This window comes from Pholis gunnellus (genome assembly GCF_910591455.1).
Source record: "Pholis gunnellus genome assembly, chromosome: 13".
Taxonomy (NCBI): domain Eukaryota; kingdom Metazoa; phylum Chordata; class Actinopteri; order Perciformes; family Pholidae; genus Pholis; species Pholis gunnellus.
The window spans coordinates 966,376-993,254 of NC_136540.1; the positions used below are offsets into that span (position 1 = coordinate 966,376).

At 41.9% G+C, this 26,879-nt stretch overlaps 2 protein-coding genes across 2 annotated transcripts in view; both read left to right on the forward strand.

The window, feature by feature from the left end:
* Positions 1-12,693, forward strand: part of LOC306704664 (rap1 GTPase-activating protein 2-like) — a gene marked incomplete at its 5' end in the record, with an annotated part of 29,201 nt that extends 16,508 nt beyond the window's left edge. The window contains 21 exons of the mRNA XM_079171111.1: positions 580-627; positions 1,648-1,680; positions 2,098-2,343; positions 2,854-2,957; positions 3,142-3,220; positions 3,316-3,369; positions 3,724-3,807; positions 3,886-3,986; positions 4,578-4,707; positions 5,237-5,392; positions 5,664-5,735; positions 5,830-5,916; positions 6,033-6,179; positions 7,049-7,141; positions 7,362-7,453; positions 8,144-8,248; positions 8,402-8,492; positions 10,300-10,357; positions 10,544-10,608; positions 11,925-11,949; positions 12,132-12,693. Of these exons, the coding sequence (XP_079027237.1) occupies positions 580-627; positions 1,648-1,680; positions 2,098-2,343; positions 2,854-2,957; positions 3,142-3,220; positions 3,316-3,369; positions 3,724-3,807; positions 3,886-3,986; positions 4,578-4,707; positions 5,237-5,392; positions 5,664-5,735; positions 5,830-5,916; positions 6,033-6,179; positions 7,049-7,141; positions 7,362-7,453; positions 8,144-8,248; positions 8,402-8,492; positions 10,300-10,357; positions 10,544-10,608; positions 11,925-11,936 (1,857 nt within the window). The 3' untranslated portion in view covers positions 11,937-11,949; positions 12,132-12,693. The remainder of the gene's footprint in view (positions 1-579; positions 628-1,647; positions 1,681-2,097; positions 2,344-2,853; positions 2,958-3,141; positions 3,221-3,315; positions 3,370-3,723; positions 3,808-3,885; positions 3,987-4,577; positions 4,708-5,236; positions 5,393-5,663; positions 5,736-5,829; positions 5,917-6,032; positions 6,180-7,048; positions 7,142-7,361; positions 7,454-8,143; positions 8,249-8,401; positions 8,493-10,299; positions 10,358-10,543; positions 10,609-11,924; positions 11,950-12,131) is intronic.
* Positions 12,694-16,894: 4,201 nt separating this feature from the next.
* Positions 16,895-26,394, forward strand: ncbp3 (nuclear cap binding subunit 3). The gene is made up of 13 exons (XM_079171110.1): positions 16,895-17,158; positions 17,954-18,019; positions 18,875-18,980; positions 19,105-19,230; positions 19,459-19,584; positions 20,775-20,920; positions 21,008-21,116; positions 21,767-21,866; positions 22,025-22,134; positions 22,760-23,102; positions 23,402-23,550; positions 23,640-23,822; positions 23,962-26,394. The coding sequence occupies exons 1-13, from the start codon at positions 16,976-16,978 to the stop codon at positions 24,321-24,323; spliced, it is 2,109 nt and encodes a 702-aa protein (XP_079027236.1). The 5' UTR covers positions 16,895-16,975; the 3' UTR covers positions 24,324-26,394.
* The last annotated feature ends 485 nt before the right edge of the window (positions 26,395-26,879 follow it).

Consider the following 26,879-nt stretch of genomic DNA (forward strand, 5'->3'; position numbering starts at 1 on the left):
TAGACCTCCATTAAAACACATCAGTGGGCCTCACTGTTCCTTAATCACCACGAGTCAATCCCACGTACAAATAATATAAGCTAAGCTAAACTAAGAAGAATGTGAATTATTCTCTTATGAGAGGAGAAAATGTTCCAACGTCTTTCAGTTCAACGATAAATAAGAGAAAAGAAAACTAATCTAAACTAAGCTGAACTAAACTAAACTAAACTGACCTAAACTAAGCTAAACTGAACTAAACTTATCCAAACTAAGCTAAGCTAAACTAGGCAAAACTAATCTAATCTAAACTAAGCTAAACCAAACTAAGATAAACTAAGCTAAACTGAGCTAAACTAAGCTAAAGTCAACTAAATTTATCCAATCTAATCTAAACTAAGCTAAGCTAAGCTAAACTAAACTAAACTAAGCTAAGCTAAGCTACTCATCCGCTGCTGAAAATAGTCCCAAACAAAGTAACTATTTCTTCGTGTTTGCGTCTCGTTTGAAGCCTTTTATTGGCGTCTTTAAAGCTCTTTTCAGTGGGAGTCAACGGTCTCGATCTTAACGCTTGTGTTTCTCTTCCTGACGCCGGTGCAGCAGGTTCCAGAAGCTGCTGAGATGAAGACAATCCCTCAGAGACAGAAGGCACGTCTGTCCATCTGTCTGTCCTCATGTCCATCTGCTCACTTTTGTTTTGTGTTCATTTTAGTTTCTTAATTATTTTATCATTTTATTATTTAATTCTCCTTGAAACGTTTGCTCGGTAAAAATCATATTCTGTAATCAAACGATTTATAAAATATTTAAATAAAGTTTCATTGTAGGCGATTTGTTCACAAATAAAAAAAAGTTGTGAGGAACAGTTCACTAATTATTTTACAGAAAGGACTTAAAAACATCGATAAATTACAGTAGTCTCAATGCATTCTCTCTAGTGTCCACCAGGGGGCGACTCCTCTGGTTGTATAGAAGTCTATGAGAAAATGACTCTACTTCTCTCTTGATTTATTACCTCAGTAAACATTGTAAACATGAGTTTATGGTCTCAATCTCTAGTTTCAAGTCTTCTTCAATACAGCATGACGTTCATTTAGTAAATGATGGTCCATTTAGAGTCAAACAGACCATAAAGCAGGGGATGCTTTAGGGGCGGGGCTACACAGTGATTGACAGGTCTCTACCAGAGACGTATACGGTATATAGTCTTTAAGTCACTCCTCCTCAGTCCAAATATGGTCACTTTCTGTTCACTGGTTGCAACAAAAAAAAACATGGCGATGGCCGTCATTTTCTCATAGACTTCTATACAATCAGAGGAGTCACCCCCTGGTGGACACTAGAGAGAATGCAGCTTTAACACATGAAGCTTTGACTTCCCTCTTCAGAAACCGTAGGTTGCCGCCTTCCTGAAAAACAAATTATCCGCTGAGTTTCCCAATTTAAGCCTATGGAAAAAAACTTCTTTCCAAGAAAGCGTGGCGCTCTTCCTGGTTCCTGTGAAGATCTTCAGCTTCAACGTCCACAATCTGGAACATCTGTTTTGTTCAACATCATCACTCATGCAGTTTATCCACCTGTGTGGTGTGTGTGTGTGTGTGTGTGTGTGTGTGTGTGTATGTGTGTGTGTGTGTTGTCATGTGTGTAACTGCTGTGTGTCTCTTTCAGGACGACTACATTCCTTATCCGAGGATCGAGGAGGTGAGACCGAACATCTGTGTCCTTCTGAACTTACAACTTCTTAAAACTCACTTAAAGAATCTCTTAAAGAGAAACCATCAGTGAGGAGTGTGGCGTTACCAGCAGGGTAACATAACTGGGATTGGCCCCCGGGGCCCCACACAGTCTCTGGGCCCCTGACAGTTTCTGACAGTTTCTGGGTTTTTGACAGTTTCTGGCCCCTGGCTGCTTTTAAGCCCCTGACAAATTCTGGGCCCCTCACAGCTTCTGACAGTTTCTGGGGCCCCTGACCACTTCTGGGCCCCTCACAGCTTCTGACAGTTTCAGGGGCCCCCCACAGCAAATTACTTTAAAAATATGTGGCCCTTCTTTCTTTGCAACAACTTAAAATTACATTGCAGTGCATGTTGGGTAATATTTCTGGTGTGTGTGTCGCAGGTGCTGGAGAGGGGGGCCCCTTACCCTCAGGTCATCCTGCCTGAGTTTGGAGGATACTGGATCGAGGATCCTGAGGCTGATCCTCCTCCTCCTCCTCCTCCTCCTCCTCCCACCTCCCTGGAGGAGGAGGAGGTGGGGAAGGGGGGAGGGAGAGAGGAGGAAGACACTGCCCCAGGGGATTATGGGTACCGGCTGGAGGAGATCAGCGAGGCAGTGCGGGCTTACAGGAAGCACTTCTTGGGCAGGGTGAGGTTTGTTGCTATGGTTACATATCCTGAGCTCTGATTGGTGGTTCAACTATTTAAATATTTAATGTTGAGGCTGAAGTGAACACATGTTTGATTTAAATCCTGCTCTCTGATTGGCTGGCCTTGCACGTTGTCTTTATTTTTAAAGTGTCTGTCTCTCTGTCTCTCTCTCCTCCTGTCTCTCTCTGTCTCTATCTCTGCCTGTCTCTCTCTCTCTCCTCCTGTCTGTCTCTCTCTCTGTCTCTATCTCTGCCTGTCTCTCTCTCTCTCCTCCTGTCTGTCTCTCTCTCTGTCTCTCTCTCTGCCTGTCTCTCTCTCTCTCCTCCTGTCTGTCTCTCTCTCTCTCCTCCTGTCTCTCTCTGTCTCTCTCTCTGCCTGTCTCTCTCTCTCTCCTCCTGTCTGTCTCTCTCTCTGTCTCTATCTCTGCCTGTCTCTGTCTCTCTCGTCCTGTCTCTGCCTGTCTCTATCTCTGCCTGTCTCTCTCTCTCTCCTCCTGTCTGTCTCTCAGGAACATCTAAACTTCTCCTGCTCAGCCAGCAGTGTTGGAAACCTTCTCCTGTCAGTGAGACATGAGGAGGAGCCGGATCAGGACTCTCTCCACGTCATCATCAGGTACGACCTCATAAACCTGTCTCACTCTCAGTAGACCTCAGACCCCTCACATGTTTGACCTCTGACCTTTAGTAGTTAGGGGGACAGACTGTTTAGATATGCTATGATTTCCAGCTCTTTTGTGGGGTTCCTCATCAGGTTGTGGACCAGGTTCAGGTCTCTTTGTCTCTTGTTGTCCCTGCAGGTCTCGGGTGAAGAGCGTCTACCACAGATTGTCTCTGACGGAGCTTCCTGACATCCCCAGTGTCCCAGAGCTCGCTAAGGTACAAACACAAAGTTCTTATGAATACAAACCTCGTGTCTGGTTCTTTGATGTTGAGCCTTTAAACGTCTCACGGTGGCTGTTTGTGTCTCAAAGCTGCTGTGTGAAGAAGCAGCAGCTCTACGTTTCTGTCCCGTCCTCTACCCAAAGGTGAGCTGCTACACCCTCAACACCTCCATGAGGCTCTACTGGAGAACAGGAGACCACAGGCTGGATGGGTTTTAGCAAACCTGTCTGTCTGTCTGTCTGTCTCTCTGATTGTCTGTCTGTCTGTCTGATTGTCTGTCTGTCTGTATGTCCGTCTGTCTCTCTCTCTGTCTCTCTGATAGTCTGTCTGTCTCTCTGATAGTCTGTCTGTCTCTCTGATGGTCTGTATGTCCGTCTGTCTCTCTGATAGTCTGTCTGTCTCTCTGATTGTCCGTCTGTCTCTCTGATAGTCTGTCTGTCTCTCTGATAGTCTGTCTGTCTGTCTGTCTCTCTGATGGTCTGTCTGTCTGTCATCAGGCCTCTCAGCTGATCGTAAACTATGACGAACACGAGGTGAACAACACCTTCAAGTTTGGAGTCGTCTACCAGAGACCTGGACAGGTAACGTTTAGACGTGATAAGCTTTAGATGATAGTTTACGTCTCATATTATGTGATGAGGCTCTCACCTGTCCACCAGGTGTCTGAGGAGGAGCTGTTCAGGAACAACGAGGAGACGCCGGCCTTCACAGAGTTCCTTCAGCTGCTGGGAGACACGGTGGAGCTGCAGGACTTCAAAGGGTGAGGAGCAACAAACCAATAACGATCACTCTTTTCTTCTTTCATACTTTTGTTTTGTGTTTTTAGCGAGCACAATACAGAAAATACTGCTCGTTAAGAAAATACAAAATGTGAAACTATATTTGATCAAATTCATTTACAGACAACTCAAGAAAGATTTCAAACCAAACCAACAGAGAAATACAAAGACAGAAATGAATAATATTTCAAATATGAAAATAAATATATTATTAAATATATAAATTTAAAAAAATTAAAAAGGTGGACGCTGATAAGGAAGTTGTTTTGCATGTAGATAAATAGTATTTTAGTTTTTGATTAAATGTATTAAAGATCAATACAGGTAAAATATTACACATAACAAAATATGATCACATGACAATTTAACCTTATATTACCAATGATATCATCTCTGTTTACTGGACTTTAAAGAGAATTAAATTCTTGTTTCTTGTTCAACTTTCTACTTTTGACTCAAACTTTTAATGGACAGAACGAAGAAAACGTGCAGAGAGACACTCAGACTTTGTTTTATTACTTCATTGACAAATCAAAAGGTAAATACTTGATGTCCCTCCTCCCTCGGTTCAGGTTCCGGGGGGGTCTGGATGTGTCTCACGGTCAGACGGGGTCTCAGTCCGTCTACACCGTCCACCGACAGCAGGAGGTCATGTTCCACGTCTCCACCAAGCTGCCCTTCACAGAGGGAGACACACAGCAGGTAGACATGCAGCAGGTAGACAGGTAGACACGCAGCAGGTAGACACGCAGCAGGTAGACACGCAGCAGGTAGACAGGCAGCAGGTAGACACACAGCAGGTAGACATGCAGCAGGTAGACAGGCAGCAGGTAGACACGCAGCAGGTAGACACGCAGCAGGTAGACAGGCAGCTGGTAGACACGCAGCAGGTAGACACACAGCAGGTAGACAGGCACCAGGTAGACAGGTAGACAGGCAGCAGGTAGACAGGCAGCAGGTAGACAGGCAGCAGGTAGACAGGCAGCAGGTAGACACACAGCAGGTAGTAATATTTTTGCTTTGAGACAATAATGGGTCGTGTCATTAACTAGTCGTGTCATTAACTAGTCGTGTCATTAACTAGTCGTGTCATTAACTAGTCGTGTCATTAACGACCCGCATTATAACATAACTAAAGTAAACTGACTAGAAGAGCAGATGAAACAGCACCACACCACGTCACACATTCACATGAAATACGACGACAGCATAACAACTGAGTTCTCTTCAGCTCCAGAGGAAACGACACATAGGAAACGACATCGTGGGCGTGGTCTTCCAGGAGGAGGCCACGCCTTTTGTCCCCGACATGATCGCCTCCAACTTCCTGCACGCCTTCATCCTGGTGCAGGTGGAGGAGCGCTGCTCCGACAGCACCTCCTACAAGGTGAGCTCTGTAGCTTCTAGCATGATAGACATATGTGATATAGATAGATACACACGGACAAAATCCACACAAAGAATACTGCAGAAACAGGAGTCAGGTACTAACTGTCTGTCTGTGGTTCGTCTTTGTCTTTTCCTGTGTTGTTGTTAAAGTTGTTTTTAAACATTACTGTAATAAATACATATTGAAAGCTATTTTGTTGAGTTGTTTCTTAGGGAAATGCTCCATATATCTATTAAACCGTGACAGCAGAAACTGTTGTGATTGACAGGTTGCCGTCACAGCACGAGAAGACGTACCTCCGTTTGGCCCGCCCCTCCCAAACCCATCTGTTTTTAAGAAGGTGAGAGGAAGAGGAGGTTGGACTGTAGAGTATAACACAAATATAACACAAATATGATGCAACCTTATGTTGCTGGTGCTCTTTGTGTGTTCAGGGTCCAGAGTTCAGAGAGTTTCTTCTCACTAAACTCATTAACGCAGAGATGGCCTGCTACAAGAGCGACCGCTTCGCCCGACTGGAGGTAAAAACACACAGTGGTGAAATGTAACTAAGTACTTTCATGGAAATACTCAAGTAAAGCACAAACGTGTGTGTGTGTGTGTGTGTGTGTGTGTGTGTGTGTGTGTGTGTGTGTAGGAACGTACCCGGGCTGCCCTGCTGGACAGCCTCCATGATGAGCTGTACAGACGCTCCCAAAGCATGCTGGGATTGACGTCGGGCCTAGAGGAGGAGGGACGAGCTGAGAACGGACACGCCCACGGAGGTCTGCTGGAGTCCATCAAGGTGTGTGTGTGTGTGTGTGTGTGTGTGTTTGTTTGTGAAAAACTAAAACTGAAATGTTTACTGTAGGAGATAATCCACATCGTTCATGGGGACCACAGTTACTATCTTCTTTAAAATAAATACTACGAGTCAATGACGACAACACTTGTCAAATAACCAAAAAACAAAGCAGCATCTTAAACCAATTAAAACACTATTTAAAAATATGATATTCATATTATTATAATATATAAACTGTAGAATAGTAGTAAAGAACAGCAGCATGTTTTATGCTGTTTTTTTTTAGTCAGAAGTGACCATATTTGGGTGAGAGGGTGGAGCTGGAGAAGAGCGAGGACTAGCGGGGCCGGCTACCGTTAGCATAAGAAATGCTAAGTTACCAGCTAACGCTAGCTCGGTTAGCAAGGGCGCCCCCATAATTCACATTAAGAACTGTGAGATTAATTGTGGTGCTAATTCTGACCAGGCTTCTTTTGTAATGTACTTCCCACAAACATTTGTAGCCCAACAAGCTAAGCTAACGAGCGCAGACTCACATACTCACGTTCTCACGTTCTCACATACTCACGTACTCACGTACTCACACACTCACGTACTCATGTACTCATGTACTCACGTACTCACGTACTCATGTACTCATGTACTCACGCACTCACGTTCTCACGCACTCACATACTCACGCACTCACGTACTCACGTACTCATGTAGTCATGTACTCACGCACTCACGTTCTCACGTTCTCACATACTCACGTACTCACGTACTCATGTACTCATGTACTCACGCACTCACGTTCTCACGCACTCACATACTCACGCACTCATGTACTCATGTACTCATGTAGTCACACCTCTCTCTTTCTCCTCTAGAGGGCGATGCGAGGACGGAGTGTCTCCATGGAGACCATGTCGAGGGGGGGGGCGGGTCTGCCCACCAGCCTGAGTGGGGGGGGTCTGGCTGAGGTGAGCGGAGGTCAGAGGTCACTGAGGAGGACTGGTTTTATTTATTTATTTATTTGGAAACAGATTTTAACATAACTTTTGAATAATAGTTTTTATATTTAAATACTGTTTGTTACAGTGATGATTATTGTTAACTGCTGTGTGTGTGTGTGTGTGTGTGTGTGTGTGTGTGTGTGTGTGTGTGTGTGTGTGTGTGTGTGTGTGTTTGTGTTTATCTCAGTGTAATGTGAAATCTCCTGTGAAGAGACGTTCAGGACTTTTTCCTCGTCTGCTGAGTATCGACAGTCAAACGGAGAAACACAACCAGAGGAGGTAACTTTTTATTTTAGATTCAGACACTGCTGCTAAAAAACACAAACATTACATTTCTACTTCTAACCCTGAACAATAAAACACTTACAGCAGGTCAATCTGACAGAGTTAGAGTAGTCGGGAGGTGGTTTTACTTGAAAGAGCTAACAGTTCCCCTCTGTTTCCAATCTTTGTGCTAAGCTAGGCTAACTGTTCCCCTCTGCTTCCAGTCTTTGTGTTAAGCTAGGCTAACTGTTCCCCTCTGCTTCCAGTCTTTGTGTTAAGCTAGGCTAACAGTTCCCCTCTGCTTCCAGTCTTTGTGTTAAGCTAGGCTAACTGTTCCCCTCTGCTTCCAATCTTTGTGTTAAGCTAGGCTAACTGTTCCCCTCTGCTTCCAGTCTTTGTGTTAAGCTAGGCTAACAGTTCCCCTCTGTTTCCAATCTTTGTGTTAAGCTAGGCTAACAGTTCCCCTCTGCTTCCAGTCTTTGTGCTAAGCTAGGCTAACAGTTCCCCTGTGTTTTTCCAATCTTTGTGTTAAGCTAGGCTAACTGTTCCCCTCTGCTTCCAGTCTTTGTGCTAAGCTAGGCTAACTGTTCCCCTCTGCTTCCAGTCTTTGTGCTAAGCTAGGCTAACAGTTCCCCTCTGGACACCACTACGTGTGATTCTTTATTTTACTTTACGTTCTTCTCTGTATATTGTGAAATGTTTCAGTCTCCTCAGTGAGCAGAGGAGCTTCGACAACTGCCACCCGACCCTGGAGGTGAGGTCAGAGCTGCCGTCCAATCCCAGCTCTCCGGAGGCGGGGCAACGGGACAGGTGTGTGACTCCTAGTATGGCAACACAGCAAGGTGCCAACAAAGGAAGTGAAGTTAACGTGGATCTAAACAATAAAGGGTTCAAAATAAACAACAACGACCTCCAGTCTCTGATCTGATGTTGTTATTATTATTTCTGTTTGTTACTCTGCAGGATTCACATGAAGAAGGAGAACAGTAAGATTTCCAGATCGACATCCAGCAGCTGCAGCTTCAGCATCTCTGCTGCTGACGACACTCAGCTGGTGAGAAGAAATACGACGAACAGACACAACGTGAACTATTTTAATGAGAGTAATAATTAAATAACCAGTCAATAAATCAAAACATTACAAAAATATGAAAGTTATGACTTTAAATTAATTTTGTTATGTTTAATAATTTGATTCCCTCAAACAGGAACAAACAGTAAACTATTATATAATCTACAATACATACTTATATATACATTTATATATACAGTACATACATATATATGTATGTATACATTAATACATGTTTTGTGTTAATTTACAAAGTAACTAAAGCTGTAAAGTCTAAATTGGTATGATATGACAATACTCAAGTAAAGTACAAGTGCCTCAAATGTGTACTTATATAAAGTACTAGAGTAAATGTACTTCAACTGCTGTCCACCTCTTAATTCTCTTAATTCCTGCATCGAGCTGCAGTCAATGAAAGTCACCACTTCCTGTAGATCTTCTTTCACATTAAAAGCCTCGTAATAACAGAAGGCAGGAAGACTTTTAATGAAGACAGATACATAAACATATATATATATAAATATATAAATAAATATATATATATGTCTCTCTCTCTCTCTCTCTCTCTCTCTCTCTCTCTCTCTCTGTCTCTCTCTCTCTCTCTCTGTCTCTCTCTCTCTGTCTGTCTCTCTCTCTCTCTGTCTCTCTCTCTCTCTGTCTGTCTCTCTCTCTGTCTCTCTCTCTCTCTCTCTCTCTCTCTGTCTCTCTCTCTCTGTCTGTCTCTCTCTCTCTGTCTCTCTCTCTCTCTGTCTCTCTCTCTCTCTGTCTGTCTCTCTCTCTGTCTCTCTCTCTCTCTCTCTGTCTCTCTCTCTCTCTCTCTCTCTGTCTCTCTCTCTCTGTCTGTCTCTCTCTCTCTCTGTCTCTCTCTCTCTCTGTCTGTCTCTCTCTCTGTCTCTCTCTCTCTCTCTCTCTCTCTGTCTCTCTCTCTCTGTCTGTCTCTCTCTCTCTGTCTCTCTCTCTCTCTGTCTCTCTCTCTCTCTGTCTGTCTCTCTCTCTGTCTCTCTCTCTCTCTGTCTCTCTCTCTCTGTCTCTCTCTCTCTCTCTGTCTCTCTCTCTCTGTCTGTCTCTCTCTCTCTGTCTCTCTCTCTCTGTCTGTCTCTCTCTCTCTGTCTCTCTCTCTCTCTGTCTGTCTCTCTCTCTCTGTCTCTCTCTCTCTCTGTCTGTCTCTCTCTCTCTGTCTCTCTCTCTCTCTCTGTCTGTCTCTCTCTCTGTCTCTCTCTCTGTCTCTCTCTCTGTCTCTCTCTCTCTCTGTCTGTCTCTCTCTCTCTGTCTCTCTCTCTCTCTGTCTGTCTCTCTCTCTCTGTCTCTCTCTCTCTCTCTGTCTGTCTCTCTCTCTGTCTCTCTCTCTGTCTCTCTCTCTGTCTCTCTCTCTCTCTGTCTGTCTCTCTCTCTCTGTCTCTCTCTCTCTCTGTCTGTCTCTCTCTCTCTGTCTCTCTCTCTCTCTGTCTGTCTCTCTCTCTCTGTCTCTCTCTCTCTCTCTGTCTGTCTCTCTCTCTGTCTCTCTCTCTGTCTCTCTCTCTGTCTCTCTCTCTCTCTGTCTGTCTCTCTCTCTCTGTCTCTCTCTCTCTCTCTGTCTGTCTCTCTCTCTGTCTCTCTCTCTGTCTCTCTCTCTGTCTCTCTCTCTCTCTCTGTCTGTCTCTCTCTCTCTGTCTCTCTCTCTGTCTCTCTCTCTCTCTGTCTGTCTCTCTCTCTGTCTCTCTCTCTGTCTCTCTCTCTGTCTGTCTCTCTCTCTGTCTCTCTCTCTCTGTCTCTCTCTCTCTCTGTCTCTCTCTCTCTCTCTCTCGTCCAGGCTGTGATGGTAGACGGTCATACTTCAGCTCCTCTCATCGTGTGTCGTAGTCCTACAGGTTCAGTACTTCCTGCTGCCTCCACACACTCTGGTGATACAGTTAGGTTCCAGGAAACGTGTTAAGAACACTTAAACACATTAAGAAAGGGACAGATAAACTTATTATACTGACTATTTATAAATTCCTGTAGTTATGCTTGTTTGTTGCTTCCTGTTGTTCATGATTATTTTTTTCATCTTTCAGAGATGAAAAATAAAAACTCTCCCAGGTCAAACCTCAAGTTTCGTTTTGACAAGTTGAGTCACTCGGTAAGTCTGTCTCCACACGTCACACCGTGGTCTGTTTGACTCTAAATAGACCCTAAAGCAGGGGTGGCCAACCAGTCAGAGACCAAGAGCCACATTTTTTACTGTGTTACCGCAAAGAGCCACATCATACACATGGGCACACATGAACATCACTCTATCCCTTCCTCACACACACACATACCTTTGCTCAGCCAGATTTATTGTAAATGTCACACACCAATATGATAATGACAGAATTTGACTCCTAAGACCACAGGCCAGTCATTTTCAACAATGAACATTGTGTGCACTGTCTCACACAGACAAACTCTCAGTTCAACCAAGTCCACAAACAAAAATATAATAATTTACAATAGTGTTTTTCTTTTACTATGCATGTTACTTAGTGGGACTTCTGGCATTCCTTGCCTTGAACAATCCTCTTCAAATCTGGCTTGTATTCCGTTGTTGCCACTCGAAGCAATTCTTTCACATGGGTGTCAGTCAGAACAGATCGATGCTTTGATTTCACGTGTTTCAGGGTAGAAAACACAGACTCGCAGACGTATGTTGACCCAAACATTGACAGTATCTTAAGCGCAGCCCGTTTGACATTGGGGTATTTTTTCATTGGCACACCTTTTCCAGAACTCAATGGTCCCGTCCCTTAAAGCAGGTTTGAGTTGGTCCTCCTCACAAAGATCGATCATCTCCAACTCAGCCGCAGCCTCGTCTGTGACTAGCGGGGCTTTCAAACAGTCCGTCTCTGCGTTAAATGGGTCGACGAGGAACGTAATCTGTGGCCGCACATGCGCGTTTGACGAAAATACCGTATTTAACTCAAGCGAAGCGAACACGCACATTAAAAAAACACAAATACAAACTTCGATATGAACGTAAGAGCCGCATGAAACCGGGCAAAGAGCCGCATGCGGCTCGGGAGCCGCGGGTTGGCCACCCCTGCCCTAAAGCATCCCCTGCTTTATGGTCTGTGTGACTCTAAATGGACCATCATTTACTAAATTAACATCATGCTGTATTGAAGAAGACTTGAAACTAGAGATTGAGACCATAAACTCATGTTTACAATGTTTACTGAGGTAATAAATCAAGAGAGAAGTAGAGTCATTTTCTCATAGACTTCTATACAACCAGAGGAGTCGCCCCCTGGTGGACACTAGAGAGAATGCAGCATTAACACACTTTGGTCGCTGCCATTAAAGCGCTGCAGAAGAAGAAGAGGTGGCTCAGGCAAAGTGTTTCTGTGCCGTTCAGATTCTTATTTATCTTCATGTTTCACTTCTCTTCTGATACAAGTTGTCTGTTTCTGTCTGCAGCAGGGGAACTAACCAGCAGAGGAAGGTGAGTCTCCATGTTTAAATACTACCTTTAAATGATGGAGGAAGTACTCAGAGCCTTTACTTGAGTAAAAGTACTATTTAAAGAATAAAGAAGGAAACTGAGAGCTGAAGAAAAAAGGTTTTGTTGTAGTTTGAACTTTGATTTACTTATTTTTTTCTCTTTTTTCTCTTTTTATTTTGCAGAATAACAACGAGGAGGTTCAGTCAAACGTCACGGAGGAAGAGGAGGAAGATGTTAAGGATGAAGACTGTCACACTCACTGAGGATAAAAAGGGAAAACACTTCAACACATTCGTCCTTCGCTGCTGCAGCTGCATCATTTCTGCTCAGAGGGAATCAGACCTGCAGCACTGTGCATGTCAACACACACACACACACACACACACACACACACACACACACACACACTCTGACACACACACTCTGACACACACGTCATTTAAAGGTTCACTACATCAACTTTACTCATGAAAATGAGTTTGCTGGTCGTGTTTAATCTTCTGTGTCCCTGGAGGAGAAAAATTCACTCTTATTATTATTATTATTAGTAGTAGTAGTAGCAGTAATATAATAATAATAGTAATAATATACATATTTTTTATTATTATTATTATATTAAACTTCAGTGGAGGTAATTTGAGACGTCTGAAGCCAGAACCAAACACAGAGATCTCATTCACACTTCTTCCCGATGATGTCACCTCACATGATGTCACTGTGACGTCATAGTGACATCATCAGTAGATTGGCTCCAGCTTCATTTATTCATTGATTGTTTGTTGGTTATTGTGATGAACACAGAAACAAAGAGGAAGTCGGATCTTCAACATGAAAACATTTTAACTTTAAAAAGTATTTTTATTAATATATATACTTTGTTCATCAGGCAGAGAGGCTCTAATGAACCGTTGCATTATGGGAAATGTAGGATCCAGTGTTTCTGGAGTTTGACCCGTAACTAGAAAATAAAAGTCAGGACGTCTCTCTGCTTTCAGTCAGTAAAAGGAGGAGCAATAATTCAATCTTTAAATAAATAATACGTGGAATATAAAGTGTTTTATTCCCTCACAAGTCCATCAAATGTTCAGACTTAATAATTCATAATTTATAATTATTTGAATGTGCTCTGTCTTAACGGGACGCACATTTCTTTAGTTTTTTTTGTCCCAGTTTGGAGTCCAGATCCCTCGATGGCTTCCCACCACCGAGCACAGCGTCACACCTTCATCTTAAATCTTTACTCATCAGGATGTGATGTCACGGGGTACCACAGTACACCTCTACATCACAGCACCGAGACGTTAAACCAGCTGCTCTTTAAATCCACTGCAGAGCATCTGAATGTGTGGGTGTGTGTTTTCTTTTATATTTCATCACTCGTGTGATGTCACTCGTGTGATGTCACACACGCGTTCCGTTTACAGAACAAAGTCGTGATTTCAGTGAATCAACGTGACTCTCAGACTGCGTCTCAGTTCCAGACTTCACACTGATGCTGTCCAAAGTAACAAAGTACATTTACACAAGTACTTTTCAAAGGTACTAATACTTCAAGGCCCAAAGAGTCGATATGTTGCAGAACATCTGAAAACTGATTTATGTATCAGAACTTTCTTCTTCTCTCCCATTAATCATCTCACGACCCCTCAGATGTATCTGGTGGCCCTCTGGAGGGGCCCGACCCCTACGTTGGGCCCCTCTGGACTGAAGTATCTTCACCTGGAGCAGCTACAACAGTCACATTCTGCTCAGTGTACCCTCATACAACAGTTCATATCACATCTTCATAATAACAATAATTCTCATGAAAACAGTCTTTTCAAAATAAACTTCCAGGAAAAGATCGAGGTTTGAGTAACTGCAGAAGTACTTTTAGAATACTATTGTACTTTAACTTAAGTTTGATTTAAAATGCAGGACGATTACTTGTAATGGAGTATTTTTGACTTTGTGGTATTTGTACTTTTATCGATCCGTCAGTTTACAGAATGAAGTCTTCTGATTTCTGAGAGGACTTTTGAATTAACAACAAACATGAGATTTTCTCTTTGTAACTGGTGGTGTACTACCTGCAGTACACTATAACAACAAGTACAACAGTATGACAATAAGTACACATGCTGTGTAGTACTAGTATGTGTTGTGGAGCTGAGACACAGTCTGAATGTTAAATACTGATGATGTCGTATCGATCAGAGACTCTGAGCACAACGCAAGAATGACGTTCACTGAAAACTTATGTAGCCTCATATTTAATGATTTAATATGTAATTATTTAATATTTAATTATTTAATATTTAATTATTTAATGTTGAATTATTTAATATTTTAATATTTTATTATTTTATATTCAATTATTTTATTATTTTATTATTTAATATTCAATTATTTAATATTTTAATATTTTATATTCAATTATTTTATTATTTTATTATTTTATTATTTTATTATTTTATTATTTTAGCATTTTAGCATTTTATTATTTTATATGTTGCCTTGTCAGCAGATACAAAGTAGATTAAAATTAATAAAAAGTTATTTTTCCAGCTGGTTTTATTTTCAGACTTCAAATGAAGTGAAATCTGTTTGAGACTCAATTAATATTTATTTATTAGCTGCTTCAGAAACATGATTTCCGTTAAACTTCAGAAACAAAAAGCACCTTTAGAGATAAAGACGTGAACAGTGTTGAATCTTGTGTCTCGGCTGCTGTAAGCCGAAAACTTTAATAATATTTATCATTTTAACTTTAATCGGTGAATCTGCTGCTTATCAGAACAGTTTCTCCACAGACAAGAACCAAATGAAGAATAGAAACATATTGTTTAACATAATGAAATATAAAGAAACTGTTGAAGAGCTCTGCAGAAAGATGCACAGTGAGAATAAAGAGGTGAAAGTTCATTCTGTTCTTACATCACCCTGAAATAAACAAGGAGTCCACACCGCTTCTCCGTCGTGCTTTTATTCTTATGATCATCAAACGTTTCATGGTATTAAAATGTGTTAAAAGTCTTAAATGAAGCGCAGCAATAATCACTTCAACACTTCCTCCAGCTCGTCTTCAGTGAATCTAAACATTCTAAATGTCGTTTCTTTGTCTCTTCACGACCGAGACTCGTTCCAGAAGTCTGTCGAGAGTCAAACCTGAAACAACGTTTAAAGTTTAAAAAAGGAGATGAAGTCACAAGAACCTCACTTCCGTTTGACAGAAAACTGCTGAATATTTTGCACTAAAACTAACCCTCTGTGGCTGTATATGGATATTAAATGTTGAACATGTGGAGCTCTGACTCAACTCTAATTGTCTTGGTTGCACTGAAAGCACAAAATCTGATTTCAGGAGTAAATCTATTTTTTTCTGTGTTTAGATTTTACCAAAATAAGAGTAATCATTTATTTTGAAGGGGGGGGGGGTTGAGAGGGAAGCATGAAATGTGTTTCTGTGTTCTGCATCATGATGATTTCTGAAGTTTCTGCAGGACGAGACTTTTGCACTTTGATGTTTGTTTCTTCTTCTGTGGTGTTTGTTATTGTTTCTTATTCCTGATGAAGAGGCTTCCTGTTTGTTTCTTCTTCTGTGGTGTTTGTTACTGTTTCTTATTCCTGATGAAGATGCTTCCTGTTTGTTTCTTCTTCTGTGGTGTTTGTTATTGTTTCTTATTCCTGATGAAGAAGCTTCCTGTTTGTTTCTTCTTCTGTGGTGTTTGTTACTGTTTCTTATTCCTGATGAAGACGCTTCCTGTTTGTTACTTCACTGATGAATTCAAAATAAATTGCAAAACAAAGTGAGAAAATTAAAGGAAACAAACTTCAATAAAATATTTCTCATAAGTTTTGCCTTCGAGTTCGTCCATCTTGTTTCTGGTTATTTCAAACACAATAAACACGTTTTTACTGTTAAACCTCAGATTCAGTCGAGGCCAATGTAACAGTCGTTAAACAGGACATTGATAACAGTCCGTAGTCATTAAACGCATAATAATTAGTCATTAGATTGTTTTCCAACACACTTCATGACATTTTATTATAAAGTAATAAAGTAAACATGGAGCTACTTTTTCACATCTAAAGAAGTCAACAGATCAGACCTGAAGATTACTGAAACATTCATCAATATATCAATAAATCATTTATTCTATAAAGAGTAAACAAATAAAAATACGCGGTTCACAGGTTTCTCAACATCCAATGAGACGTCTTTAAATGTTTTACGTGTCTTGTTTTTTTTTTTTTACGTATCAGTCAGTATGTCACGGACATACTGACTGATATAAAATGATCAAATATATATATACAAATATATATATTTATATTCAAAATAAACTGCAAAAATGGAAAAAAAGTGAGAAAAATTAAAGGTAACAAACTTCAATAAAATATTTCATATATATATATATATATATATATATATATATATATATATATATATATATATATATATATATACATTGAAGTTAAACTACTCTCCTATTAAAGTCAGTAAAATAACAATAAATAACGTCACTACAATAACATGAACTTCACTTGAAATTGTTTAGCTGATAAACTTAAATACCACAGTGTGTGTGTGTGTGTGTGAGTGAATGAGTGTGTGTGTGTGTGTACTAGTTCACTGTATGATGAGCTGTAATCACTGTGTTCATAAAACTCCTCGTTCCTCGTGAACACCCCGCTGCTACTACTGAGACACACAGCGGGACATGTAAAAAGAAATGTAAAATAATAATTATATTTAAAATATTAGATTTAAATAAAATAAAAAAGTAAGCCTTTTTGTGTATACATTTTTATTTAGGTGTATAAGTCATACTATGATTTGTAGAACATTTTCTTATAGATATTATTATTAACACAACATGTCGCCAGGTGGCGCTGATGCTCCGGTGTAACGTCTCCTGACACCACCGAAGAAGAAGCAGAAGGACAGAACCATTGCCGGGTTAAGAAAACAAACCGCAGCAGCAGCCGTTGTTCGCAGCTAACAGCTAACAGCTAACAGCTAGCTAGCTAACGAGCTAAAACCATGGCGGCAGTGCGCAGCTTAATGGTGGCGGTGAAATCAGACAGCGGCGGCTCGGACCGCTCGGAATCGGATTCGGACTCCTCCGAGTCGGATCGAGACGCCCGCGAGGCCGAACCGATGGAGGTGGAGGAGGGAGAGCTGGAGGACGTCTCCGTTAACCGGTCCCTGAAGGAGCTGCTGCCGGTGAGTGTCCGGGACGAGGCCCCTGTCAGACCGGGGACTGGAGTTTGTGTCGCGGCCGGTGGGACAAGCGTGAAGTGTCCGCGTGTGGGAACTTCCAACTCCCGGTTCTCTCTGTCTCTGTCTCTCCGGGGACTACTTTCTAGCACCGTGTCCGTTACGGGTTAAGGGTTAACTAACGGTTCACACGAGCTCCTTAATATTTAAACGTTTTTAGCAGCAGCCGTTCACTTGTTTGTTGTTTTAATCACTTGTTGCTGGCAGCCTCCTCGTGCCTCCAGGAAGTAAAGTGGAAATTAAATGTTTTAAGGGCAAAACAAAGCATGTTTAAAAAAATAATTAAACATGTTTAATGCATCTGATACAGGCACAATCACTAATCAATTCGGCCTGGTCTTAATCCCCAGTATGAGAGGTGTTTATAACTTTAGAGGTAGTTCCTCTGTCTCACAACAGACAGTATATCACCTGTAGATGGTTTTACTGCAGGTGTCTGTTACCTGTGTTTGTTAGCTAGTGTTTAACTTGCTCAAATTATAATGTAAACACCAGCTGTTTGAACAGAAGCAGGTGTAACAATATGTCAGGTAGCTTCAGGGTCTCTGCTGCTTAAAGGACTTAAAAGTCTGAAACGCATGTTTAAATCGACTCTTCTCAGAGGTCTTTAAATTGGTTATTTGCTGCTTTTATTTTCACATTCATCCAGGTTTAATATTTGGTTGAGTCAGAAACAGAAGGGCTGATAAGTGAGGATGAAAACTAAACTTTCATCTGTGATGTTTGATTTTGTTTTTGCAGGATACGAGCCGGCGATATGAGAACAAGGGCGGAGCGTTCATCACTGGGATTGATGTAAACTCAAAGGTAGGACACTAAAGTTTTACTTGCGTCTTTTATTACGGTTCATCACATTCAGGTCCACCTGCTCTGGAGGACATTTTATTTTTGTGGACACAAAACAGCAGAAATGCCAACATTTCTTAATTAAAATCTATTTTAGTAAAGTCTCCTTCCAGTCAGAAACCAGCTGTTCTTGCTGTTGGTTGGTTGTAAACACCTGGACATGCCTGCACACTCATGACATCACAACTAGTTTGTAGCCAATCAGGGTCCAGTATGAACCTTACCCAGGTGTGATGTGGAGACTTGAGTCCTCCAGGTAACAATCAGATCTATCATCTCACACAGAATTTCCTCATAAATTAAAATAGCTAAAAACCAAAGGAGTTTGTTATTTTGTTTTTGATGCTTCACCAGAAAGTAAATCAAAATAATACAAAAATATAATCCACATACTTGAGTATGTTACTTCCTCTAGATGTGTTTGGTCTTCCTTATTCAATGATAAACACATGTACTGTATCAATGACAAACTCAAGGAAGATAAAACTTGTGTTGGAAAGATTCGGACTGAAGGTTGATTATAAGTGGGATTTCTGACGAGGAAGATTAAGTATTTTGTAACAGAATCTGATTAAAGTTAACGGTTTATTTGTGGTGAGATTTTAAACGAGACATGTAGAGTAAAATATTGTTGTTGAAATATCAGAAATTTAAACTTTGTTTCGGCTGCTTGTTCATCGCACGTGATGTGTTCAAGGACCGTCGGAGAGATGAAAACCTGACGACGATGGCAGTTTTTACAGCTTCTGGCTGTGATGAACGGTGTAGTTTTGTCGATTGTTTAAGAGTTAAAAGTGTGTTTTGTGTTTTCATCAGGAGGCGATCGAGAGGAAAGAGAAGCGAGCGAGACGTTTTCATTTCCGTCCTGAAGAGACGGTCGACCAGAGGAACGTGTTCATGGATAAAGACACCATGAAGAAAGGTGAGACACGGGTCACGTGACCACAGACAGGTGGCTCACGCTACCTGCTTCTATTGACTGTACATGTGTTCTTCTTCTGTGGTGCTCATGACCTGTACCTTTCTTCTTCTTCTGTGGTGCTCAGCTATCCCCAACCTGCGTATGGAGGCCATCTACGTGACGGGAGTTGACGACATGAGCACTCAGGACATCTTCGGATATTTTAAAGAATATCCTCCATCACACATCGAGTGGATCGATGACATGTCCTGTGAGTGTAACACGCACACACACGCAGACACACACACACACACACAGACACACACACACTGGTGGAAGAAGTATTTAGTTTACTACAGTAAAATACTAATACCACTCTGTAAAATTACTTTGAGGTGGGGGAAGTATTCAGATCTTGTACTATAGTAAAAGTACTAATACCAGACTGTAAAAGTACTCCAGAGATCAGTGAGGACCTGTCTGTCTGATTGTTTCCTAGGTAACGTGGTTTGGCTCGATGACAACACGTCCATCAGAGCTCTCGTCAACAGCAGCCGGATGACCGACCCGGAGGAGGTTACCACGGAGACGGAGAGCTCCGACCAACCGGCCGAACAGAGCAAAGGTCAGTCTGTGTACATAGATACTCTATAACAGACTCTCAGAGGTCAGTCTGTGCATAGATACTCTATAACAGACTCTCAGAGGTCAGTCTGTGTACATAAATACTCTATAACAGACTCTCAGAGGTCAGTCTGTGTACATAAATACTCTTTAACAGACTCTCAGAGGTCAGTCTGTGTACATAGATACTCTATAACAGACTCTCAGAGGTCAGTCTGTGCATAGATACTCTATAACAGACTCTCAGAGGTCAGTCTGTGTACATAAATACTCTATAACAGACTCTCAGAGGTCAGTCTGTGTACATAAATACTCTATAACAGACTCTCAGAGGTCAGTCTGTGTACATAAATACTCTATAACAGACTCTCAGAGGTCAGTCTGTGTACATAAATACTCTATAACAGACTCTCAGAGGTCAGTCTGTGTACATAAATACTCTATAACAGACTCTCAGAGGTCAGTCTGTGTACATAAATACTCTTTAACAGTGTACATAGATACTCTATAACAGACTCTCAGAGGTCAGTCTGTGTCATAGATACTCTATAACAGACTCTCAGAGGTCAGTCTGTGTACATAAATACTCTATAACAGACTCTCAGAGGTCAGTCTGTGTACATAAATACTCTTTAACAGACTCTCAGAGGTCAGTCTGTGTACATAGATACTCTTTAACAGACTCTCAGAGGTCAGTCTGTGACATAGATACTCTATAACAGACTCTCAGAGGTCAGTCTGTGCATAGATACTCTATAACAGACTCTCAGAGGTCAGTCTGTGTACATAAATACTCTATAACAGACTCTCAGAGGTCAGTCTGTGTACATAAATACTCTATAACAGACTCTCAGAGGTCAGTCTGTGCATAGATACTCTATAACAGACTCTCAGAGGTCAGTCTGTGTACATAAATACTCTATAACAGACTCTCAGAGGTCAGTCTGTGTACATAAATACTCTTTAACAGACTCTCAGAGGTCAGTCTGTGTACATAAATACTCTATAACAGACTCTCAGAGGTCAGTCTGTGTACATAAATACTCTTTAACAGACTCTCAGAGGTCAGTCTGTGTACATAAATACTCTTTAACAGACTCTCAGAGGTCAGTCTGTACATAAATACTCTCAAAGGTGCTGAGAACTGAAATGGTGTTTTTTTAATTTATTTTTAATTTTTTTACCTGGCAGGTCGTGGCGCTCAAGGGTCAGATGATGATGAGGAGGAGGAAGAGGGCGAGGTGGAGGAGGATGAAGAGGAAGCTGTGAAGAAGAGCAGCGAGGAGATCGAGGTGAAAGACGCAGACGAGCCGAAAACCAAGCCGGAGGCTGTTCAGGTAGAGTTTACTCAAATACCTCAAACTGATCCGGTTATTGATTACTGCCAATACGTGATGGATGACGTGAACCTGTCTGTGTCTCAGGTGGAGGACCTGTCGCTGGCAGAGAGAGAGTCTCTGCTGAGGAACGACCTGCGACCGGCCATCAAACCCTTCAAAGGAAACAAACTCCTCCTGCGTTTCGCCACACATGGTGAGTTTAAGTTTAGCCTCAGTTAAACCAGGTCTGTAGCAGGTTGAAGTTAACCCTCAGTTAAGCCAGGTCTACAACAGGTTTGAGTTAACCTTAGTTAAACCAGGTCTGTAGCAGGTTGAAGTTAACCTTAGTTAAACCAGGGCTGTAGCAGGTTTAAGTTAACCCTCAGTTAAGCCAGGTCTACAACAGGTTTGAGTTAACCTTAGTTAAACCAGGTCTGTAGCAGGTTGAAGTTAACCTTAGTTAAACCAGGGCTGTAGCAGGTTTAAGTTAACCCTCAGTTAAACCAGGTCTACAGCAGGTTTAAGTTAACCCTCAGTTAAACCAGGTCTGTAGCAGGTTTAAGTTAACCCTCAGTTAAACCAGGTCCACAGCAGGTTTAAGTTAACCTTAGTTAAACCAGGTCTACAGCAGGTTTAAGTTAGCCCTCAGTTAAACCAGGTCCACAGCAGGTTTAAGTTAACCTTAGTTAAACCAGGTCTGTAGCAGGTTTAAGTTAACCCTCAGTTAAACCAGGTCCACAGCAGGTTTAAGTTAACCCTCAGTTAAACCAGGTCCACAGCAGGTTTAAGTTAACCCTCAGTTAAACCAGGTCCACAGCAGGTTTAAGTTATAATGAAGATACGTTCCTCGTGTTATTGTTCCAGATGATAAGAAGGAGCTGGGCGCTGCTCGTCGCAGTAGATACTACATGAAGTACGGAAACCCAAACTATGGCGGCATGAAGGGGATCCTCAGCAACTCCTGGTGAGACTAACTCATCTGGTTATTTAAAGGTTTAGTTGTTGCTTGGTTGTTTCCTGTTCTCCGATAAAACCACTTTGTTACATGTCTGTTTTTATTTTGAGGATGTGTAGCATGATGTATATTTAAGTAAAGTAACTTAAATTGGTCCGTGTCTTCAGGAAGAAGAGGTTTCACACCCGCAGGATCCAGAGAGACGTCATCAAGACCAAGAAGCCTCTGATTGGAGACAACATGGGACACACGCCGCCGTACACTCACCGACACTCTGGTAACAACCGTTCATCATCTAGACTAGACTAACTTTGGAAAACGGGAAGTACGACACTTTTTGATGGGGAGGAAAAAATAAATCTCCACAGAGCAGCTTTAAAGAAACAAACAAACAAAAGTTATATATTTTTTAACTAAAATATAAAGATTATATTGCAACGTTTAAACAAGCTGCTCTCTGGAGATTTCTTGTAAACAAAGTTTATATTTGCATTCAGTAAAACTATCGAAACGTTTACGATAAATATAATAATTATGATTAATATGATAAAAGCCAAAGTTTAGAAACGCAAGCAGTCGTCCAAGAACTTAATAATAATGTTGGTTATTATTTAAATCTTGTCAGCTGTTGATGTGACTGTGAAGACTTTGATCTTTTAGTTGATGAAGATCTTCTTCTTCTTCTTCTTCTTCTTCTTCTTCTTCTTCTTCTTCTTCTTCTTCTTCTTCTTCTTCTTCTTCTTCTTCTTCTTCTTCTTCTTCTTCTTCTTCTTCTTCTTCTTCTTCTTCTTCTTCTTCTTCTTCTTCTCCTCCTCCTCCTCCTCCTCCTCCTCCTCCTCCTCCTCCTCCTCCTCCTCCTCCTCCTCCTCCTCCTCCTCCTCCTCCTCCTCCTCCTCCTCTAGCCGACCTGGTCAACCTGCCTGAGGAGCCTATCAAGGAGGAGGAGGAGGAAGAGGACGACGGCGACGAGGACATGGAGGAGGACGATCGGGTGGTGGAGTACAAAGAGCGGGCGGAGAAGGAGCGAGGCGAACGGGCCCCCGGAGGCCCCGCCCCCGGGGGCTCCCGGCCGGTGGGGGGGGCGGGGCTCCGTGGCCGGGCCGAGCGCTCCCCGTCTCCGTGGTCGGAGTCGGACGAGATGGACTACGACCTGGAGCTGAAGATGATCTCCACGCCGTCGCCCAAGAAGAGCAAGAAGATGACGATGTACGCCGACGAGCTGGACGGACACCTGAAGAGCATCCGGTCAGAGCCGCCGCCCTTCACAATAAGACAGTTTATTTATTAAGATCGTCTGTTTTAGAGCTTTCATTTCATAAATAAGCTTTTATAAAAATAATATATTATTATTACAATAATAATTGTAGACCAAATCGGCCCTACTGCTTCTCATCGTACTTTCACATTTTGGCCAGGATCACTAAAAACAAGTATTAGTATTTCAAGTATTTCATTCTCTTGTTTGTAAAAAAAGTTTTTGCCTTAAATCTGCAGAAAAGGTAATTTTCCTTTTTCCCGTTGGAACTCTTTGGTCTTGTGAGCAGGAACCGGGTCGGGGAGTCTGGATCTCAGACCAGAGCCAAGTCCACTTCGCCCCCCAAAGTGACCGACGTCCGGCAGCTGCTGGAGGAGAAAAGAAAAGGACTCACTCAGCACAGACAGCCCCCCCCGGTGGCCCCCAGTGGAAAGACGGGTCAGCTGATTAGATTATATATTTATTTACATTTGTGGGATTTATTTGTTTTGTCGAGTCATGAAACACATCGGTCTGTCTGTCTGCAGACGTACGTCAGCGGTTGGGGAAGCGGCGCTACTCCCCCGACAGACGGCGCTCCCCCTCCCCCGTCTCCCCCAGAGACACGCCTCCCGCCAGAGAACCAATCAGAGACGTGCACCGCAGACTGGGCGTGGCCAGTCAGGACAACAGAGCCGTCTTCTCCAACTCGTCCAAAGACAGGAAGACAAGTAGGAACACAAACCGAGAATAAAACAGAAAAAAACAGAACGTCCCGCGTGTGTGTGTGTGTGTGTTATGTATTATGTATTTTATTTATTTTATTTATTTGTGTGTGTGTGTGTGTGTGTGTGTGTGTGTGTCCTGCAGGTGCTCTGTGGAGCAGACTCGGTTCTGGTGAAGACGACGACGGTGGCGGCGGTTCCGGTCGTCAGGAGAGCAGATCGAGCAGCCGGCCGTCGGGTCTCTTCTCGTCCTCGGGGAGGAGCGACGGAGGAGAGGGCGGAGTCAGCGGAGTCGGCAGCAGCAGCAGCAAGACACGAGGCGATGGAGAGGAGGAAGAGAAGAAGGAGGAGGAAGAAGACGACTCCACGCTGCAGGAGATGTGGGGCGCCATGATCAAACAGAAACAGGAGCGTCTGACCCACACGATCAAGAAGAGCCGGCTGGACAGCCTGCCGTCACTGCAGATCGAGATCAGCCGCGACAGCAGCGACGACTCCGACGCCTGAAACTGAGGACGAGGAAGATGAGGAGGAGGAAGATGAGGAGGAGGAGGAGGAGGAGGGGGGGGGGGACCAGCCGGAGTGTTTCTCCTCTGAACTTCACTTCACTCTTTTCTTCAAGTACAATAATTCAAAGATCTGACCGCAGATCTGAGGCCAGTGTGTTGGGTTTCTTTTTGTTTGTCTCTGCGGCCCAGAAGGGACTAACGGGTTCAACCAGGCACAGCTCCAGGGGCCCTCAAGACTGTCTACTTTTAACTGACAAGAAAATGTTGATGGCCTCATGGTGGGTTTTTCATCTGCAACCAGATCCAGTCGAAAATGTATAAACAAAACACAAACCGCTGTAATGTGTATATCTGTTTTATTGCCTACATGTGGTGTAGAAATACAAAGTTGGAGGATTTCTTATAAAGTAAAAGTCAGACAAATAAATACTAAAGTTTAGTTGAAGCATTTGAACCAACAGCAGCACCTGAGAGCTCTGGTTCACTAAAAGAGACTGAAAACGACTTCAGAGAGACGGAAAACGACTTCAGAGAGACTGAAAACGACTTCAGAGAGACTGAAAACAACTTCAGAGAGACGAAAAACGACTTCAGAGAGACTGAAAACGACTTCAGAGGAACTGAAAACGACTTCAGAGAGACTGAAAACGACTTCAGAGAGACTGAAAACGACTTCCAGGGCCCCGTTGTCTCATAATCCAACACCCTCCTGTTGATATATTAAACATCTGTATTGATTTTTAACATGAGTTGAAATGTTGTGTTCTTGTCGGGATGTAGCAGAGCATCATGGGAAACCCAATCAAATCATTCCTACGTCACCGCGGAGATGTTTGTGTCCTCTGAGAGTCGAACCCTGGCCCAGTAATCCGTGAGCGTTCCTCCACTCCATCAAATCCAGTACAAGACTTCATTCAGAAAACGTGTTTGAGTTTTATTGATTCATAGGACGAGTGATGGAAACTTCTCTTTGTTTCCTCTGAAAGCAGAAAGAACTGATGAAGCGGACTCTCTGAGAGAAAGAAACGCAACAAAGGAAACCGACGACGGACGTCTGTGTGGACGTGAACACTGTGCTGTACTTCCTGCAGTGTCATTTGTGTCATTTTTTTATTATTCTTGACATCACAGCTGGTCATTATTAAGATGTTGAATAATGTTTTGTTTTACTTGCCTGTGATGATTCTCCAGGAGTCATTCTATGGACAATAAATTGATTCCCATCAGTTAATCAATTCAAACGATAATTATCTTTATTCTCATTCTTCTCTCGGTGGAGTTGAAATAAAACAAATTATTAAAAGAGTAATAGCTGCACAAAAATATAAATAGAAGTAACGTGATGCTTTTTTTTCACCACCTCTCAGTGAAAATATGTTGACAGTTCTAAAGTATATTGAGGATCTAAATATATAGTTGAACTTATGAATCAGTTAAACTTCAGATTGGTTTGTTTATAAACTGTCAGATGAGAGAAAACGACTTTAAATGTCTGGTTTTATTCAGAGAACCAGAGTTTCTGCTTTAATAATTTAAAGATTACTTTGTTTTTTGCCCGACTGGTCGATTATTTGTTGCAGCTCCAATTTAAATGAACATTTTTGATCATGTTGGGTTGTTTGTAGTCGTTCAGCGTTTCTTCTTTGAGAACGCTTTGTGTGTTTTTTGGAGGAAGCTTCGAACCTGCCGGTGGCACCAGAGGGGAGGTCAGGTGGTGTAACCTCAGAGGAGCATGAATGTCTGAACCGAGTCGTATCCTCAGAGTTCTAGAGAAACAACATCTCTCCTCTGGTGTTTGATTTCTGCGTCTAATAATATCAGACAGTTGGTTTGGAGCCTCACAGCTTTAACGCTGACTCAACAGATCATTCAGTCCACTGATAACGATTGTTTAAAAGGTATTTAAATGTTCACACACACTTGTCTAAATCACACGTCAGTGTAACATCTGGAAACAATTTATTGTCCTTTTAGTCTCAAAGCTTTTAAAAAGTCTTATTTAGTGCTTTTAAAACAAGTCTTTTTATATCAGGTACGTTGTACTTTATTAGTGCAATAAAAATAAATACTCTGAGAACAGATGTTCATCTCCAGTTACTCTAATCCTCCGTTAAATCAAACATCTCCTACAATAGATTCTGACTTCCTTAAATCTCTGAGTTTGACAATGTTTTATAAATATTTGATTTATTTAAAAAAAAAATCTGTTTTATATTCAAGACAAAAAAAACAACTAAAATATAGGCCTAAATTAAAAATATGCCAGACATTTACACTTTAATTTATTTGTAAGACATGTTCAGGATGTGATACTTATATAATAATATAATAATAATATTTCTATGCATTTGTAAAATGAAGTTAAACAAATTACACAACGTAATAATGTTTTAATAAACTCTTCATAGTGAATGTCAGAGCCAACAATTACTTATTTAGCAAAGCTTTGTCTTCTAAATAACTCTGAGGTCCTTTTTATGTTAGTGTGGACATAAACTGATTTAACTTAGTACACATTTAAAGCACTTCATTTTACTTTATACTTCCACTACAT

What these genes read in the sequence shown, in the direction of transcription:
- ncbp3 (XM_079171110.1), top strand. Translation starts at nt 16,976, where the DNA reads ATGGCGGCAGTGCGCAGCTTAATGGTGGCGGTGAAATCAGACAGCGGC. An exon ending in ACCGGCCGAACAGAGCAAAG is followed by an intron (nt 19,585 to 20,774) that starts GTCAGTCTGTGT and finishes TTTACCTGGCAG; the next exon opens with GTCGTGGCGCTCAAGGGTCA. An exon ending in GTACACTCACCGACACTCTG is followed by an intron (nt 22,135 to 22,759) that starts GTAACAACCGTT and finishes CTCCTCCTCTAG; the next exon opens with CCGACCTGGTCAACCTGCCT.